This window comes from Rhipicephalus sanguineus, chromosome 4 (assembly GCF_013339695.2).
Source record: "Rhipicephalus sanguineus isolate Rsan-2018 chromosome 4, BIME_Rsan_1.4, whole genome shotgun sequence".
NCBI classification, from domain to species: domain Eukaryota; kingdom Metazoa; phylum Arthropoda; class Arachnida; order Ixodida; family Ixodidae; genus Rhipicephalus; species Rhipicephalus sanguineus.
In genome coordinates this window covers 49,881,439-49,901,217 of record NC_051179.1, presented here as the reverse complement: position 1 = coordinate 49,901,217, position 19,779 = coordinate 49,881,439, and the positions used below count along the sequence as shown (strand labels likewise).

Below are 19,779 nucleotides of genomic sequence, written 5' to 3'. Positions count from 1 at the left end.
AGCCCTACGTATATGTACACTATGTGGCGTATAAAGAATGAGCAGAGCCTAAGGGCATACATATAGCCCAGTACATACAGTGTGGTCACACCGCGGATAGAGTCCGTACAGTCAGTTTTCTATGCACTTACATGTATCGTGACTATGAGATATGTTCATTAATAACTCAGTACTATGAAAGGGAGCAGTAATGACACCTCTTCAGCTATCCGTCGCAGTGGGTACGTGCCACAGTGAAGTGCCTTCTTCGTCGTCATCATCATCAAGGGGCCGCATGGCGCTCGTGGGCTCAGAAGAAGAACAGAATCCGTGTGACCCTGGCCACGGCTCTCATCGCTCTGTGTTCTCCACGGCCGAGCAGCAGCACACTACGCATCATCTTCGGGGAACGAGTCCCCAACGGCGCCCGAAGCCCCTACAATGTCCCGCGACCAGCCAACGATGGGTAAGAAGCTTCTCATTGGTTCGTGACGTGGATGAGGCCCAGAACGTACACCACGCTCTCTTCCGAAACATTTGCTCGTGACGTCAGCGTTAGTGATCCTTCTTGCCCCGCTCTTGGGTTTCTATTGATACGGGTTTGTTTGAGTATATACAATATGTATTTACAAAGAAGAATTGGTGCAAGTGTCAAGATGGCTGACCAGCACACCCGCGCGCCAGTCAGGCTGTCCAGCCCTTCGTCTTCCTTCACTGGATTTCCCTAACAGGACGCCCGGGCGTTGTAGTGCCGTCTCGGCGCAGGTCCGGCGATGAAGTGCGAGAGAAGTATATATATGGTTTCATCCGCGAAACATGCACAATGTCAACAGATGGCCGACTTGACGAATCGAAGTGCAACGGCGCCATCTCGTAATTCACGTCGCTAACTTGACGCAAGACTTAGTAGGGTCCTGAGTAGCGGGACAGGCGTTTCTCGGAGAGCCCTACACGGCGACATGGTGACCAAAGGAGCACCCAATCACCTAATCTGTTACGGAGATGAAGTGAAGGAAGACGAAGGGCTGGACAGCCTGAGTGGCCCGTGGGTGTGCTGGTCAGTCGTCTTCTCATCAGTCATCGGCCATCATCAGTCATCATCAGTCAAAACTAATTTATTGTTTCACTGTCGTGTCCCATTAAGATATTTAATTGAAGATCATACGTCAAATAGGGCCAGGTCGCCGAACGAACAACATACCAATGTGATGGTATATCCTTTGGAAGTGCATTGAAAATTTTGTGTCTCGAACGTCTCGAGCTTTACCGCACAAGTTACGCGTCTTTTAGATGTAGGTTACCCTCGCGTGGCAGTGGCCACTGTCGCTGAATGTATAAAGTCCGTCACCATAGTAACAAGCGTGTCGTAGGTATTCCTTACATTCATTGCATATCTCACAGGCTAAAAAAAGTGGGAGGTAGATACGGCGTGAATGTTGTTTTTAAGGCTGCCAATAAGCTAGGTAAGATATATGCTGTCGTGCAGAGAAAGAATGGAGGTGTAATAGATAAGAAGCGGACTGGCATTTGTTTCGTAAAACATACAAATCTACTGATTGCCGTTCAGGTAGGGTGTATAAGATTCCGTTTAGCTGCGGCCGTTTCTGCGTAGGAGAGACGGGTCGCTGTGTTAACCAGAGATTAATGAACATGAGAGATCGCTAACCGGATGCTCACCTTCTAATCTATCTTGACATTGTAGAGAGCGTAAGTGCACGCCAAAATTCGATAAATGCGCAGTTTTGTACAGGTACAGGAATGAAGAAACGCGTCTGATGGTTGAGGCCTGCCATATAAATAGTAGTGGTAGCGCATGTGTGAGCCAACCGTCGATTAAATTGCATAAGGAAGAAATCAAGTGCCGGTACAGTTATCTCTCACGTTGGCCATCACGCGTGCCTGATAGGTATCGCATCTTGCCTGGGCATGCGCAGATAAGTTTTTGTGTCTACCTTCTTTTCCGCCGCTGTGCGCCTTTGCGGTCTTCTCTCATGTGCCCGTGTTTGCACGCCCTGTCTTTTTAACATAAAAATTCACCTTTGCTGTTCTGGCTTTTCATCACATTCAGCCGGACAAGGAGGTGCCGCAGACTCCGGGGTCAGTGGGACCACGGAAACGGGCACAGCCGCCGGTGAAGATGCCAGCGGGCGAAGCAGTTCGGCGACCGGTACCAGTGGCACCACCACGGTGACCCGTACCAGCTTCTCGAGCACGAGTTTCGCCAGCCTCGCGACTGCCCCATCACGTAAGTCCTAGCGTGAAGCGCTTGGTCACTGAGCGAACAACAACAACAACAACAACAACAACAACGACGACAACGACAGTAATCTCGACAATGCCATGCTTCAACGTTGCTGCTGTCTGTACATCCGCCTATCTGTCTCTCTGTGTGGAACGTCTCAATCGCACTGCAAGTTGTAGTTGAACAACATCATCATACTTAACAACAACAAGAAGAAAAACAATCTCGATAGCGTTGTGCTTCAACATTGCCGCTGTCTGTACGTATGTCTGTCTGTCTGGAACGTCTCAATTAGTCGTACTTCAAGTTGTACTTGAACATCATCATCATCGTCATCATTACCACAACCACCACCACCACCACGATCAACAGTAATCACAGCAACAACAACAACAATATTGACAACGTTATGCATCAACGTTACCGCTGTCTATATGTCTTGAACGTTTCGTTCGCACTTAAATCTTGACTTGAATTTCTTGGTGTCCTTTTGTTGCAGCCGTGTCGTCCATTCCTACGGCTTCAAGAACGCCTCGGTCGTCTTCAAGGCTTTCAGGCAGCGGTGAGTAACAAACAGTTTCGCCTGCAGTCTTAAAACGGTGGGATGCTAGCTGCACTCGAGCACATCCACGACTTATTTGTAACGTAGCCCTTGCAGAAGTTTTCGCCCCTGCAAATGAAGGGCGCCTACCTGCGTTGCACTGAATCGGAGTAAAACGCTGAACTGCAAAGTGTGCCATAACCATCGGCCATTTAGTTAAACGTTACAGTCGGTTAACCCCTGCTCATTCATACGTTATATTGTAATCTTAGGCACGTTTTATGTGCAGCATTAACGGGCAAGTGCGTGCAAGTGTGAGCACAGATTAGACGAGACCATTACTTAGCAAAATTAGACGCCCCGCAGACGCATTGTGGGCTGTTTTATTCTCATGGTCCCTTATTAAACTATGTAAACAAGGCTGAAGTCCAGGCCAAGATGGAGCCTAGAAGAGGTTAACGTTCTTGAACATGTAGTGTCGCTGAAACCAACGTTTCGACAAGTGGACTCGTCTTCTCGTTGCTGCCTTGAAGAAGACAAGACCACTTGTCCAAACGATGGCTTCAGTGACACTCCGTACTGAAGGATATTCATCTTATTAGCCCGCGTTACACCAAAGGACTGTCTGCTGGTAGATACCATGCATGCTATAATTGAGGTGCGTTTTTACCGGACTCTGGCTAACAAGATTTATGAAATGTATTATCTTGTCAATGTATGCACAACTGCCTCCTTCCGTCTTGTTTGTCGCAGGAAGTTAAATTTGAGAGAATACTTTTCATGGCATGTAGAAGTGTACGTTATTTGCTCAGATTCACGACCTGCCCTCATCAGCTGTTAGAAGACACATTTTACTAGTCGTTCTTCTAGATGACGAAGCATTTTCTTGGCCGTTCCTTTGACGCAGGGAAGAGAAGAAGGCACGCAGGTTCGCTGGAACCTCTACAAGGTATGCTGTTCTCCGATTCAGTCTCGAGAACCGATCTTCGGACGTTTATTAGAACCTTTGCCAGATTGTAAGAGAGGGCGCAGTGAAATATAGAACCCTTAAACTTAAGCCTTTCCCTAACAAAAAAGGAAAAAAACCTTCCTCGGGCAACTCGAGAAAACTCTTGTATAGCTAGAGTGTACTATAGCCTAGTATAGCGTAGCGTTAACGTAATTCGTGATAAAACAAACAATAGTCGACGTATTTCGTGGCTGCCTTTAGGAAGACCTTGAATGTGACGCTGGTTTGAGTTGAAATCACCGCGATGCAATACGGCTTTAAAGAGGCAACACAACACATGTCACGCTGTAATGTCAATTAAAGGAATGTGGCTGATAAGCTCTTCTCGTACGTATAACTAATTTCTGGCTTTTCAATATATTATACTGGCGGGGAAATTCACAACGTTTGCAGCGTAATCTTTAAGAACCTATTGGAGTAAAAAAAACCACTGATAAATACGAAGCCAGACCTAATACCTGCGATCATTTGTTGAAAAGTGAGGTTTTGCCTGATTAAAACCTAGGCACGTCATTGAGAAGACTCCGGTTTAAATTAGGCCACCTCAGATCTCATTCACTTGCTAAAAATAGCACCTGAGCAACTAAAATGTTGCGCTATACTCACTACTACGTATGCTGTTTGAAAAGATTTAAATGATAGTCATATACAGCCAACAAAAGAAGCTCTTGTTTATCGTCGTGCAATCACTCTTATACATGAATATAACCACGAAACCTAGGGGTACGGCTCTGGACAATTTCGGTATGTGTTCGCGACGCGCTTACTCTGCTACTAGACTTTTTCCCACTGCACCAATCAGAGCAGAGAACAACTTGCAAAAACAGCAATGAACCAATCACGACAGAGAACAACTTACCAAAAGTAGTTGCCGGTGGGTGACATTTTATAAAACAGACAGGGACAGTATTACATTAGACATGCTCGCAAGAGCCTCAAAAATTGTTATTCGAGAAATCGTGATGTTTGCGAGGTTATTGTAGGCGGCCGGCGAACATAAAACGGCTCTTAGCTGAAAAGATGCATCGTTATTACTAAGCCTTAGCTTTATAAACTTGAGCTGCAAATCGAGCTCGCTACCACTGTCCTTATTAGCACGCGAACACTTGTTGCTGCAGCAGAAAATTTAAAACACAGTAAATCTTGTTCATTGCGGATATGTGCTTATTTCTTGAATATTTTCGTGTGTTTGCTCACTTCTCACTCTTTCCTTTTTCAGTGGCAGTGTAAGCATTTTTGTTTTACCTCTAAACGCCGGATTGTTTTTCATAGCGTCTCATACCGAGAATGCAGGCAAGCGTTGCAATGGCTACGTTGCTCAGAAACAGTAACACAGACGCAGCGTCCTTCGCTACTTTTTATGTTACGAGGAAAAAAAATTACCGTATGAGGTAAGTGCTTAGGTGTCGTGTATGTCAACTCGCCTTCGCTTCTTAACCTAACCTAACCTAACCTAACCTAAACTAATGAGTTCCTGTAGGGCTGTCTAAAAATCTCGCCACCCGAATATCGAATTTGCTTCCATGCACCGATGAAATACATGCCCAGTCAGTACAGTCTTCAAAAACTCTGCGTCAAGTGCTCCACCGAACGTACACTGCGTTCTGTGGAGCGCTTGACGCTGTACATACATACATACATACATACATACATACATACATACATACATACACATACATACATACATACATACATACATACATACATACATACATACATACATACATACATACACACACATACATACATACATACATACATACATACATACATACATACATACATACATACATACATACATACATACATACATACAGACGGACGGACGGACGGACGGACGGACGGATGGATGGATGGATGGGGGGTGGGTGGGTGGGTGGGTACGTTCTCGAAAAACAGATTTGGGCAGGGATGTGTCCAGCCTAATTTTTCCCGTACAGCGATTTCATCAGGTAACATTTAAAATTACCGGGGGTTTTCTAATTTTCTATTATACAAAAAAACTCACTGTTTTGTTCAATTTCTCTGCAGTAGTTTGCGGAATTCAGAGATGCTGTCTACCTGTGTAGATGCGTACGAAGCTTGATCATTTTTAAATTTCTGGGCTTCATTCTGTCGCACTTTCCTGTTAACCGATACTAAAGCTACAAAAAAAATGGACGAAATTATTGGAACTATCAAGATGCATAGGAAAGTACTTACGCGTGATATTTCATCATGTGAATGGAGAGCTGTCACTTAACCTGCCTTTAAAACACACTCAACACTTTCTAGACCTGTATATATGCGATTGAAATCTATGCGCAAATGAGAAGCACTTATAGTATTATTTTGTTTTCACTGCGTATGAGTGAATGAGACTTATGGCATTGTTTTGCAGCCCGATGACGTCCTACGCTTCAGGCAGGTCACCTTCGCCCTCACACGCTGCATCATCGTACGTAGAAAGAAGCTAACTTAGGCTTGACCTTCAAAGTTTTCAACTAGAATTTGCACTACTACTACTACTACTACTACTACTACTACTACTACTACTACTACTACTACTACTACAACTGCTGCTACAAGATAATAATAATAATAATAATAATAATAATAATAATAATAATAATAATAATAATAATAATAATAATAATAATAATAATAATAATAATAATAATAATAATAATCAAACGTTTATTTCAAATCAAATCAAACGTTTATTTAATGTGCCCAGGAACAACCGTAAGGTCTTTGTACTGGCGCACGAAAAAAAAAACAAAAAGAAAACAAAAGAAACAAAGGAAACATTCATAATAAAATATCAGGGATAAAAAACGTTATAAAATTGCACATATACAACTCTGCTCAGGCAGAAAAAAAATATCAACAGTGTACAAGGCTATGTAAGTACAGTGCAAAGCTCGGAGCAGAACAACGACTGGGAGCTGTGAAAAACATCGAGCTCCAAAAAGTAAGCATTGTAAAGACGTTGTATCCTGCCAATGGTCGAATGTTCACAGAGGCAGGCGGTTACATGAAAAGGTCTATTCTCTCTGGTCAGCTTACGGGGAATTCGGAAATTAATACAGTTGAGCAGTACAGGGCAGGATATGATACCATGCACAAGCTTGTAAAGAAATAACAGATCAGCGCGATTTCGTCGGCAGCAAAGTGATGGCAATGATAATAATCCAGCAGCGTTAGAACGAGATCCAGAGTCATTTCTAGCGAAACGATGGTTGTAAATGCTTAGGAATTTTTTCTGGACTCGCTCAATGGCGTTGCTGCTGGAATTAGGAATGCCATTCCAGATCACAGATGCATACTCTAGTTGAGGAAGACATAGCGCGGTGTACAATTTTCGGAAGGGCACAGGAGAACGGAATTCTCTAGACATTCTGCAAACACAGCCTAGGGTGCGAAGACCCCGCAAAGCAACACGCTTAGCGTGAGCAGCAAAGTGTAAGGTGCTATCAAAAAGAACACCTAGATCATTGATCTCACATACCTTACACAACAACACAGAATTGACAGAATATAAAAATGGCACACTAGATGTTTTTCGAGTGAAACTCATTACCTTGGTTTTTGAAATATTTAGGGAGAGGTTATTGCTCCTGCACCATTCAGAAAAAGAACACAAATCAGATTGCAGCAAGCGACAACCGATAACTGAATGAATTTCCTTAAATATCTTTATGTCATCGGCATACAAAAGGAAAGAAGAATTCCGAATGACAGAAGAAACATCATTAACATAAATTAAAAAGAGGAGTGGGCCCAGTACCGACCCTTGAGGAACCCCACTAGTAGCTTTATACAAAGAGGACGTTTGGCCATTAACGGCAACGTAACATAATCTATCAAGAAGATAGCTATGGAGGAGATTCACAATTGAAGAATCAACATCAAAGTGTGTAAGTTTATCCACAAGCAGCGAATGGCTGACAACATCAAAAGCTTTGCTAAGGTCACAGTAAATATCATCAACCTGTCCTCTCTGCGAAATAGGCGTGGAGACTTGCATCATGAAACTGGCAAGATTAGTGACAGTTGAGCGGCCAGCGAGAAACCCATGCTGATTCACAATCAATGAATTTTTTACATCAAAAGACAATATTTTGTGAAGAGCAAGCTCAAAGATTTTGGATGCGGCACAAAGAAGGGAAATAGGGCGGTAGTTCGAGACGTCACTTTTACAGCCAGACTTAAACACTGGGAAAACACGAGCAGTTTTCCACATGCTAGGAAACGTTGAAGCATGCAGACACTTATTAAATATGGTAGTCAATACTGGTACAAGTATACTGCCATAGGCTTTTAGTATGGCAGAGGGGATGCCATCTGGGCCAGCTGAAAAGGATGGTTTCAAGCGCTTAATGAATTCTGAAATGGAATCTTCATCTAGCGACACAGCATCAGCTGTGCCAACTGCCTTAACCTGTCGACCGTTACTAGCTACAGAGGCTGGAGACTTATAGACAGATGAAAAATGCATGGCAAAACAGTCAGCAACGGCTTGAACTTCTACTCCATTTGGATCCACTATCCTGAAGGACTCGCCACTTTTGCTCGACCGTTTGCGCACATACTTCCAAAACTCAGCCGGCCTGTCAGACGCGCTTTTTTCTAAAAATGAAATATATAGACTGTGATCCCGTTTATAAAGGCATTTACAAAGAGTACGAAAACGACAGAATTCTTCCTTCAAATGAGTTGATGCAGAACGTTTATACTTCCTGTGTGCACGATCTTTATGTTTCAGTGCACTTATAAGTTCTGATGAGAACTAGGAGGGATATTTACAATGATGAGGTGTATACTGGGGAATGAACTTGCGCATGCTGGTCAAGATAAGCTCCGTAAACTGATCGACTTGATCATCAACATTGGGTTTGTCAGTTACCAGTGACCAATCTGTGGTGGACAAGTCATGGTACAAGCCAACGTAGTCACCTCGCTTGAAGGCAAATCTGGGCGTTTTGTCGATTTTTCTGGGAAAGCTTGGTTTTTCTGGTGAAATACAGAGTGTTAGTTTGAGTGGTGGGTGAAATTTGTCAGGACGAACAAGAGAGATGTGAGAGAGTGATACTTCGATAGGTTGATTATTAGAAATACACAGATCTAAGACGTTACCACAGGAATTGGCAATACTATTGTGCTGCTGCAGGGAATTAAAAGCGAGAAAATCTAACAATACGCTGCATTTGTTCTTTAAGAAATGATGATAATGAGAAAAATTAAGTGTGGTCCAGTCAATTCCAGGTGTGTTAAAATCGCCAAGTACAAGAATTCTGTGCTTCTTATGTGAAATTACCACATTTTCAATAGAAGAGACGATCTGATTAAAAGCAATTGGTGAAACGCTAGGCGATACATAGAAACATCCAATCAACAATTTTTCACAGTGCTCAAGACTAATTTCGATCCAAATTGATTCAGGAATTGTTTCTATGTCCTTGCGTCTAACAGATCTTAGAGAACTGTCTATAGCCATCAATACACCACCACCTTTTTGTTTAGTTGCACAGAAGTCCCGATCACTGCGGAAGGTGGTGTAGTTCGACGGAAGATAGTCACAGGAAGGAATTTCACTGCACAGCCACGTTTCAGAAATCGCAATAAGGTCAAAAGAAGACGAAACAACATTAGCAAAGAATTCGCGCGTCTTAGTGCGAAGACCACGAGCGTTCTGATAAAATATATCCAAATTACACGGCACCGTTGCTTACGGGTGCGCACTCTGAGGGATGGAGCATGTCGTCGTGGAGAATCCCACGGAATGGTTTGAAAATGCAACCGCATGGCCACATTGACGGGTCATTCAGACGTTTCGATGTATCTTCGTCAACTGTAACGCAGAACGAGGAGTAAGAAGGATATTTTGTTTTGAGCCGCCGGCAGGAAATGGCAGAAAGGTCAACAGACTCAATGTGTTTCTTGAGGTCAGCAGATGTAGTGTCAGGGCTCAACTTGGACACAAATATAGCCCACTGCCGCTGGGCTCGTTGGGGGATTTGAGCCACTAACAAAGTGGACGAGTCCATGGCTCCAGTAGATACATGTGTTTTTCTTTTCGTTTCCTTTCTTGCACTCACTGTGACATTGGCCGAAGAGGTTTCCGTACGATCGACAACGCGGAGCTTCAAATCACGCTGAAAACCTGGTGGTGGGGTAAAAGGTGGGAGCGTTTCGGTGTTACGAGTCGTATCAGAGGTCGCAGGGGTGTCGGAGTTCACGGAAGACTTTGCCGTTGGAGACGTTGGAGAATTTGCAGCCGTTGGAGACTTTGCAGCCGTTGGAGACTTTGCAGGACGTTCCCAAAGCTTAGGGGTGACGCAGCGTGTCAGCTCATCGCGTAGAAAACGAACCTCACCACGAAGGGAGGCGACGATACGGACCTGCTGCTCAGCCACTCGGGAATGTTCCTTTCGCAGGCGCTCATTATCTTCCTGCAGCTGTGAGACCTCGTCACTCAGAAACGAAATCCCTTCCAGCGCGTCGAGGAGCAGGCGGCGAAGGCCGGCTACCTCCTCGCCAAGGTCTCCCGAAGGGGCGAGAGGTGGACCGGTTGGGGAACCACGTGGCGGCAGGGAACACGCCGCCGTCGGGCATACCTCTGTCTCGTCGTTAGGCCTGTCACCATGCTGGGCGGAATCGCACAAATTGCACGAAAATGTACGCGATCCGGACTTCAAGAGCTGCAGTTGGTCATCCGGCCAAGTCACACACTTCGCGTGCACACGTTTTTCGCAGATTTCGCAGCGGAAAAACTGCTGCTTACCGAAAAAAGGGCACGAGCAGAGCACACACGCATCCCGGCTGGGCGCCATGCTGCGGGACTATATAATAATAATAATAATAATAATAATAATAATAATAATAATAATAATAATAATAATAATAATAATAATAATAATAATAATAATAATAATAATAATAATAATGCTAGCGTTCACCTTTCTTTACGACCTTCACCTTTTGAAGTGCGGAACGCACCACTTTATTTTGTCTTAGCTCATGCGTAACCATTCAGTTCTGTGAAAGCCACGTGCGCGCCGTGATCGAGCAGGGACAGCGAGAGAAAATAAAACTGGCATATGCACTGCTTGCGATGTATAAATAGACGAAAAAGTCAGATTCCCCCGCAATGGCGAATCAGTGAATATGACAGAAATTCATTGGAATGTTACACGAAGTAAGGCTAGCAGCTCACTCTTCTAGCATGCGAGCTTGCGTAAGGAAACGAGGCTGCTGCAGCGATCGAAGCGTGCTTCGTGCTGTCTATAAATTCATCGCAAACCAAGCGGTGAGAACACGACACGTACAAAGGTATTAGCCGTCTGCAGATCCCTGTACAAGAACGGCACGTGCGACCGTGGGCGACCAGACCTGGCAGGTCACAGTACACAGTTGTTGCCGGTAGAGTTACTGTATTTGCTACCTTTAGGTGGCAGAGTTGCGCATAGGCCTGGCTAGCAACCAGAACTATGCGGTGAAGTCGCACTCCGTTTTTGCAGGCGACATGCCCACCATGTCGCTGAATAACATGACTGGCGTGTCGAAAAACGGTGATAAACATTGACTATCGATGACTAGTGTTAGTTCAGTTCGCTACAGCGGCGGCGTCGAGAAATACAAAAATTGGCCTGAGCGTCAGCTTCTTCTCAATGCATGGTTGCTAGCGGCGTTTGCTCTGCTACCTAAAGGTAGCGTATACAGTAACTCTAGTTGCCGGTAGTGAGCCTACATGGGCGGTCATGTAGGCTCCCTAGTTGCCGGAGGCACGCAGCGCCCCATCCGGCATCCCTCTACGCACATTTCGCGCGAGGGAGACGGCGTGCACCTTTCCTCTTCGTTTGAGCCACGATCGCTGACAGGCCTCGCGCGCTTGACAAACGATGATGATGATAACAATGGATTGCATATACAGATGAAGACGATGAATTATATAGTCAGCGCTCACACTAATTTTCCCCCCTTCGCGAAAGCAGGCAACAAGTTAGCAAGGTAGTAACGCCGAATATATGGTTTCAGGCGAGAGTCATGAGCGATCTCGGTGCTGCGGCGAAGCGATCAGTAGCCGCGCTGACAGGAGCGACGCGATAGTTCACGGCAGATGTCCTTTCCAGCACGGTGTATGGACCGAGATATCAAAATTTTTCATAGAGCCCAGGTGTACGAACAGGTGTCCACAGGAGCACTTCGTCGCCTGGGCGGAACGAAACAGACTCGACGTTTCGCATCAAAACCAACTTTCCTCTTGTCCTGAATGGTAGCATGCAGTGTTGGCGCGGGCAGTTTCACGGCAGCGCGCGACGCGAGCAGCGAACTCTTCTGGAATGGACGAAGATGGAACAGAAGGCGTGTACAAGACGGTGGTGTCCAGTAAAAGGAAGAACGGGCTGTAATTCGTCGTGCGTTGTATGGCAGTATTATATGCAAACGTGACGAAAGGAAGTACATTTTTCCAGTTTTTCTGATCTGGTTGAACATACAATGAGATCATGTCGGACAAAGTTCGGTGAAAACGCCATGTAAGACCATTTATTTTCGCATGATATGCCGATGTTGTCTTATGGATGATGTTATAGACCTGGAGAACTTCAGCAAGGATATGGGAAAGCAATGAGTTGCCACGGGCACTAAGAAGAACACGAGAGGAGCCGTGGCGCAGAATAATGGCGCGCAGGGCAAAATCGGCGACTTCAGAGGTAGCACTAGAGGGAAGAGCTGCCGTCTCCGCGTAGCGAGTTAAGTAGTACACGGCAGTAACAATTCAGCGGTGACCGATTGGCGTAAGCGGAAGGGGTCCGTATAAGTCTGCCGACGAATTCAAAGAGAGCGGACGGGCACGGCAGTGGTTGTAAAGGGCCTGGGGGAGAGATGTGGTACGTTTTCGGTGTTGGCATGACGCGCAGGAACCGACGTACTTGGCCGCACAAGTTGAGAGGCTGGGCCAAACGCAGCGAGTTTTGATGCGGTCGTAAGTCTTGTGAGAACCTAAGTGGCCAGCTGTCGCGTCATCGTGTAAGGCTCGTACCCATTGGTTACCGAGAGGGTGGTAAATTTTCCGACATAATGCTCCATCTTGAAGCTTGAATCGTGCAAGCTGCCGTCCTAAGCGGTTGTTGGGAGCACGGTATAAGTCATTGAGCTGATCGATGATTGTGCGGCAGTATGTATCTACATGCTGGAGCGAGGTGAGATCTGCGAATGAAAGAAAGTCCACCGAGGCAAAGGACTCTTTCGGACTAATTGTCGTCTGCTTGGTCACTTGTTTGGTCGGTGACGAACAGATGGAAGGCGACACTTGGGCGCTTGGCGAGAGTGGACAGCGCGACAAAGCGTCGGTATCTTGGTGTTGCCGACCCGACCTATATGTTGCACTCAAGTCACACCCTTGCAAACGCAGCACCCAACGACCAAGGCGTCCCGACAAATAGTGAGCGCTCACAATATTTAGGGCGCTTAAGCTTCACGTTTACGAGTGGAGCACGATATCGTTAACCGTGCATGCCGTACTTCGCTTCACGGTGGACACCTCAGCCGTGCCGTGATGTTAGTAACGTTTTGGTGCGTGACATTCACCGCTGTAAACTCTCCTAAGGAGCCTACTCAAAGCGAAATTGCGAAGTACCCAATACGCCACTATTCATCATATTGCGAAGTAGCGAAGTACACCCTACGGATCTGTAAGACAATACGCGTGTCTGCGTAGCTGCACACTTTGTTGCTGATGTGGCTGATGATGAGGATAATTATTATAGCTGAGCCCACTGTAATGGATAGGGCGCTCTAATTCACCCACTCGTGCTCTTCACGAGTGTGACGTCTGGGGCGATTCTAGGGTCCTGCCACCCAGTACACGTCTGTTAACGAATTGCTCGTTCGACATGACGCCTGTGTAGGGTCCTTTTCCAAAGCAGTTTCGAACACTGTCGTGGCTCTGTGATAGAATACATTAATAGTAATACTATTATTCTATTAATTACTGTTAATTCTGTGGGGCAGTCAAGTATTATATTGAGTACCACACAGAATGCCTGGGCTCGACTCGAACCCTTATTCGTAGCATCCACCGTGATTTTTCGCTCGCGGACCTAACTCTGTCTTTGTGCCGCTTACATGCGGTCCTCCCGTATTAAGATAGCCTGCTGAATCCTCCGAGTCAACGATATACAGAGGAAAGATCCAGTCCTCTGGATAAAACTGTGTTTAGGTGTAATCACGTCATAAAATAGTATTTGGATGTGCTGTTAATAAAATTCGTATAATAACTAAGTATATTAACGGTCATGACGACGATGAGTATTATAATGAGGCTACCTCGCTCGTGCAGGAATGAAAAAGGCGTCTTTGCGATCATCATCGCGTTGCTCCTGTTGATCGTGCTGCTGCTCCTCTGCTACGCCGTGTTTACCCTGCTTACAAGTAAGAAGATTGCATTTGCCCAAAGAATGCACGTTTAACCCAAGTGTTCCTATCAGATCGAAACAGAGAAATCGTCTTTTTCTCGGAATTTTATTGTGAAATCTGGTAAATCTTAAAGGAAAAGCTGAAATGTAGTGACTGCATAGGAAGCCGATTGTTGACCGTAGGCAGCCTGCTTAGCCGTGTCTTTACAAAAAAAAAAAAAACTGATGAAAATTGCGACATTGGAATGAAACGATACTATAGATAGCTTGCACGTGACGTCATGGACGCCACTTCTGAACGTATACTGGCACTCCACGATGGCGGCTTTGATGGCAAACAAGTTGCGGCTGATCTGCTTCAACATGAGGACATGGCAGGAACGCGTCTGTGCGTGTGTAACGAAAGAACCCGCATGTAATGTTTTGATAACATTAATGTGACATCACAAACTTCACGTCTCCTCATGCTGGTTCTCCAGCACGGCGGTTTCAGTGACATCAGTACAAGCCATCTATAAACGTTACGACGCTGCAAGCAAGCAATGTAGAAGTAGTTATCGAAAATTTTAAAATGCATATAAATAATGCATATAAAGGAGGTAAAAGTTACTGCGTTAAACAATAAGTTTACAATGTGCCACTAGTACGTGCGTGGATCGTTTATAGAAGACAATGGGGAATGATGCAACACATTTACGTAAATTGCAAGTCCGTGTATCTAATTTGTCCTCTTCAAATAGTTCAAGGCATCGAGTCTACGCAACTGCGATATATGAACTGAACAAGTGGCGAAAGGCGGGCTAGTTGGTACATGTCTCAAATGAGGAAGTAACAGCGCAAACAAGAGACGAAGAAGCGCCCGTCTTCGTATTTTCTTTTCTCCGTCCCGTGTTTGCGCTGTTGATTCCTTCTTTGCGATATGTTGCAGAATCTACGAAGGGCTCTAGAAAAGCCGCTCCTACAGCTTTCTCTGTGACTCTGCTGCGTGTTCTGCGCACGCCCGCCATTTTTTTTTGTAACCAATATCGTCCGAAATGTTTAAAACGGTTTTGTTACTCAACTGCTGAGCCGATATTATCGAATTTTTTTTGGAGGCAGGCTAACTCTACCGACTGTAGCCGGTAGAGTTCGCGAAATCATAGTTTTGATTTAGGGCCTCTATTTCACAACGAATGCCGAGACTTGACGACAAAACAAAGCTAAAAAAAGAGGGGATCCTATTTTTATGAAATCGTTCGGTATTTCTGATGTCTGCGTTGTGTGAAATTTCTTGTGTTCTGCCTATATGCGAGTTTTTGTGTGTGTTTTTTTGTTTTTGCTGCTCATCCGATAAGAAGTGTTTCAGGTCCGCAAATACGTTATCGTGAGTTTCGCAATTAGTTTAAGTTATGGATTAGATGTAGCATAAAACACAGTTCCATGAAACTGATATCAATTCATTCTTGGTAGGAATATATAATATATGAATTTGTCAACAACAGTTGTGAGAACTTTTGTGTGCGTATATAAGCGGGTATGATTGTAAATAATATGCGTAACTGTCTCATAATACAGTGAAGGTCTAAGACATTCACCACTTCTCATCTGAACGACTTAGTTTTGCGCTGTTATACGTTGTCTACTTGTGAACTAGTTCATCCGCGTTGCTCCAAGCTACTCTGAGTTGACCACGCAAGCGCTGGAGACTTAAATCCTAAGTTTTTTCAGGCAGCAATCAATGGGGGCTTCGCACCATAACTTTCAACTTACCCACTCACGTGTTTAGTGCTTGCCCGACAATTTCTCACTATGTTGGGTACAAGTGAAGCAACAAAAGTCGGAAATTTGCGACATGTCCAATGGGATACGTGGAAAAAAATGGTGCCCGGAATCACTTCGGAAATAATGAGTTGGATATATGCAACTATTGCAACGCCATAATTACATATGACGTTGTCGATACAACTTGTTGAAAGCTATCTTTTTAACTCTATGGTTTTATTCTTGAGAAATGGAAATACGAATGGAACTTGGTTGGTCTGCGATTTTTCTTGCGTATTTCCTGAAAATCGCGTAAAAACTTCGTCGCAATAATGTGGTGTGTGGGCCATGTCTTTCTTTTTTCTATAGCCTTAAAGAATGAAAACACGAATGCGAACGTTAATGTCCTTCGAATTTTCTTGCGTATTCTGAAGAAATTTCGTAAAAAGTTCCTAGAAACAATGTCTCGTGTGTGCCGCATCTTTTTTTCCAGGGCCTCACCCGACCGTCATCTTGCCACCTGTAACCACTACAACCACACCTACCACAACAACCACTACAACAACTACCACTACGACTACTACAACCACCACTACAACCACCACTACAACCACTACAACGACTACTACCACTACAACCACTACTACAACCACCACTACAACCACTACAACTACCACCACTACAACCACTACTACAACTACCACAACGACCACTACTACAACTACCACAACAACTACAACTACAACTACCACTACAACCACAACAACTACTACAACTACCACAACTACGACTACTACTACGACCACCACTACAACTTCCACCACAACAACCACTACTACAACAACCACTACTACAACTACTACAACAACTACCACTACAACCACCACAACGACCACTACAACTACCACCACTACAACTACCACCACTACAACCACCACAACAACCACTACAACTACCACTACAACCACTACCACTACAACCACCACCACCACAACCACTACTACAACAACCACTACAACCACCACCACTACAACCACCACTACAACCACCACAACTACAACCACCACCACTACAACTACCACTACAACTACCACTACAACCACAACAACCACAACAACTACCACCACAACTACGACCACCACTACTAGTACACCCACTACGCCCAGTACGCCAAGTGAGTGCATACATCTTAGAACCAATAAACGGCTGTAATAGGCCGCAAGCTGATTCCAAGGTCAAATGTTAGTTCGGCATATAACGATCACAGCCCCCCACTGTTATAGCAATATCTGTAGTGGCCTAGACGATTTAACGATATTGAGAGAAAAACAAAATAAAACATTTCAGTGTGATCGTGCATCATCACAGCCCAATGTCTAAAGAATCTATTTCTTTCAAGTAGTATGTAGAAATTATTTCACTTGTCTGAATTAATCCACAGACTCCCTGCCGTTCATCGCACTTAACTAGCCCATTGCTAGCCCATTACTAGCCCGCTGGAAGCCTTGATCGCACATAGCGTTTCCAATAAAAATTTCAAGCTAATAACTCATTCGCGCATCCATTTGATCCTGCGATAACATTAGTCATAACGTTGTTCTCCGCACACTTTCGCATGCTTTCGCTAAATCTCTCTACGTCAGGTGCTGGAGCACTCAATGCCCGCTAACTGTCGCTACTCGTGACTTCCTACCAAGGAACATAAGCTAAAGCCACGAACATTGCTTCCACAGCGACGCCAGTACCCGGGCCCATGCCGCGGAATCTGGTGTGGTGCACGTTTGGCACATTTCAGCAGAACTACGACGCCATTAACCCGGACGGACTTTGCGACTTCGCATTTATACCGATGTACGTGCGGACCGACCACGACAGCCTGAAAGACGACAGCCACGTGGACTTGCAAAAGTTGTTCGCCATGGCCACGCGACCTGCTACCACCACCAAGTTCGCTATCAGCTTTCCGCACCGGCAAGTAATTGTTATTGTCTGTGATTTGTCAGTGCACACAACTGTGTGCGTGTATGTTACTCCAAGACTTCAAAAGTGAAAGACGCCTCGGAAGCGAATTGAACCGAACGCATACTATTCGCACCAGCCTATAGTTACTCAGGTTATTTTCACTTTCCCTTACCGGACTAATTACCCGCCGCGGTTGTCTAGTGGTTAAGGTGTTCGACTGCTGACCCGCAGGTCGCGGGATCGAATCCCGGCTGCAGCGGCCGCATTTTCGATGGAGGCGGAAATGCTAGAGGCTCGTGAACTTAGATTTAGGTGCACGTTAAAGAACCCCAGGTGGCCGAAATTTCCGGAGCCCTCCAATACGACGTCTGTCATAATCATATCGTGGTTTTGAGACGTTAAACAGCAACAATTAATATTAACTGACTAATTAAATACGTTAAACTACCCAACACTTTAACTATTGCCTTCATATCTAAAGTATGAGCACATAGTTGTAGAGCTCCTTCTGAAACTACCGATTGAATTGTTTTCTGTACGATACGTCTCGCGCAGTCCTTTTTTCCGCGTTGCGAAGAAATCCAACGAAATATAAAAAAAAAGCCACGTGACATCACTCTTGTGCACCGCTATCGTGCGATTGCGTACTGCAAGCGTGCAATCGGTAAACCAGGTCGGCTGGAGCGTCTTTATGAGTGCTTTGTCACCTCGGCAGGTCTTGGCCAACAGTATCAATTTGGGCCATCGCCCGTCAAAAACTGGAGGCCCAGATGCCGGCCACCGTCATAACACTGCCGATTCCTCGTGCCCACAGTCACACTGCAGGTGACCTTGTTCACCGATGTACACTTCAGAGCAGTACGACAGCAGCGCCCTGAAAGCTCAGTGTGCAAGCGCCGTGAATATGTACAAGGTCCGTCAAAAGTTCCCAGGCCACTATCCCATGTATTCCTATGGCATCGTGACCTGGGAACTTTTACGGACCCTGTACATATATTTAAAGGCACAGTTCAGTGGGTCTGGTACTTAAAAGGAAGGAAGCGGGTACGCGTACGAAAAAGCAATCTTACTGCTTTACGTTTGGGCCGTGGCACGGCCGTCATCATAGTAGGAGATTTGACTCATGATTTCTAGAAAGTACAATGTTACTTTTCATCTGGCACGTAACACCTCACTGATGCCGGAATTGAGTGACTCTCACCTGATTAACTTTTGCAGTAGGAACGCCGAAGTTATTGCTGACGTTAAGGATCCTCAAGGCCAGGCAAAGCTTCAGGACTACTGGAACAAGAACATCTTCCATCACGCCGTTCTCGACCTGGAAGTTAAGCCCTGGGAACATCTAAACATCCAGACTGAGGTTCGGGCGGTGTTCGAGTTACTCAAGGTAAGAATTATGCTTCTTTCTTACGCATGACCTCAACATCATTTTCTTTTTTTCGTAACGGCGTCCTCTTCAATGAATACAAGGCCGAGTCGTTCTTCTGACGCGTCGGTAAACAACGTAGTTGTGACGTACTTGAGTCTTTTGAGCGTACGAAAGGGGGGGGGGGGAGTTGGTGGAGGGCTCGTTTGTTTTTGTTAGACACAACCTAATGAAACTGACAGACACTGTAATTAAGAAAAGTATAGGGCACATTACTTGTATGCTTTAACTGTAGTATAGTAATTACGACATAAATGGACATGAATTAAAGTGGGTGAAAAATTAACTTGCCGCAGGTATGGACCACACCTGCAACCTTCGGATAACGCGTCCGATGCTCTACTAATTGAGCTACAGCGGTGGTCACTTTCCCGTTCACTTCGTTGGGTATTTATGTTCGTTTAATCCTGGGAGTGTTCGCCAGCGCCGCTGGCTTTGATTAGTTCACTTCAGGGTGAAGGTTCCCGCTGGTAATGAGAC

At 45.2% G+C, this 19,779-nt stretch overlaps 1 protein-coding gene across 1 annotated transcript in view; it reads left to right on the top strand.

Moving 5' to 3' along the window:
* Positions 1–274: 274 nt before the first annotated feature.
* LOC119388758 (uncharacterized) overlaps positions 275–19,779 on the top strand; it is a 28,456-nt gene continuing 8,951 nt past the window's right edge. Inside the window, exons 1-7 of the mRNA XM_049415184.1 lie at positions 275–445; positions 2,048–2,166; positions 2,721–2,783; positions 4,991–4,997; positions 6,152–6,208; positions 17,707–17,882; positions 19,092–19,260. Of these exons, the coding sequence (XP_049271141.1) occupies positions 275–445; positions 2,048–2,166; positions 2,721–2,783; positions 4,991–4,997; positions 6,152–6,208; positions 17,707–17,882; positions 19,092–19,260 (762 nt within the window). The remainder of the gene's footprint in view (positions 446–2,047; positions 2,167–2,720; positions 2,784–4,990; positions 4,998–6,151; positions 6,209–17,706; positions 17,883–19,091; positions 19,261–19,779) is intronic.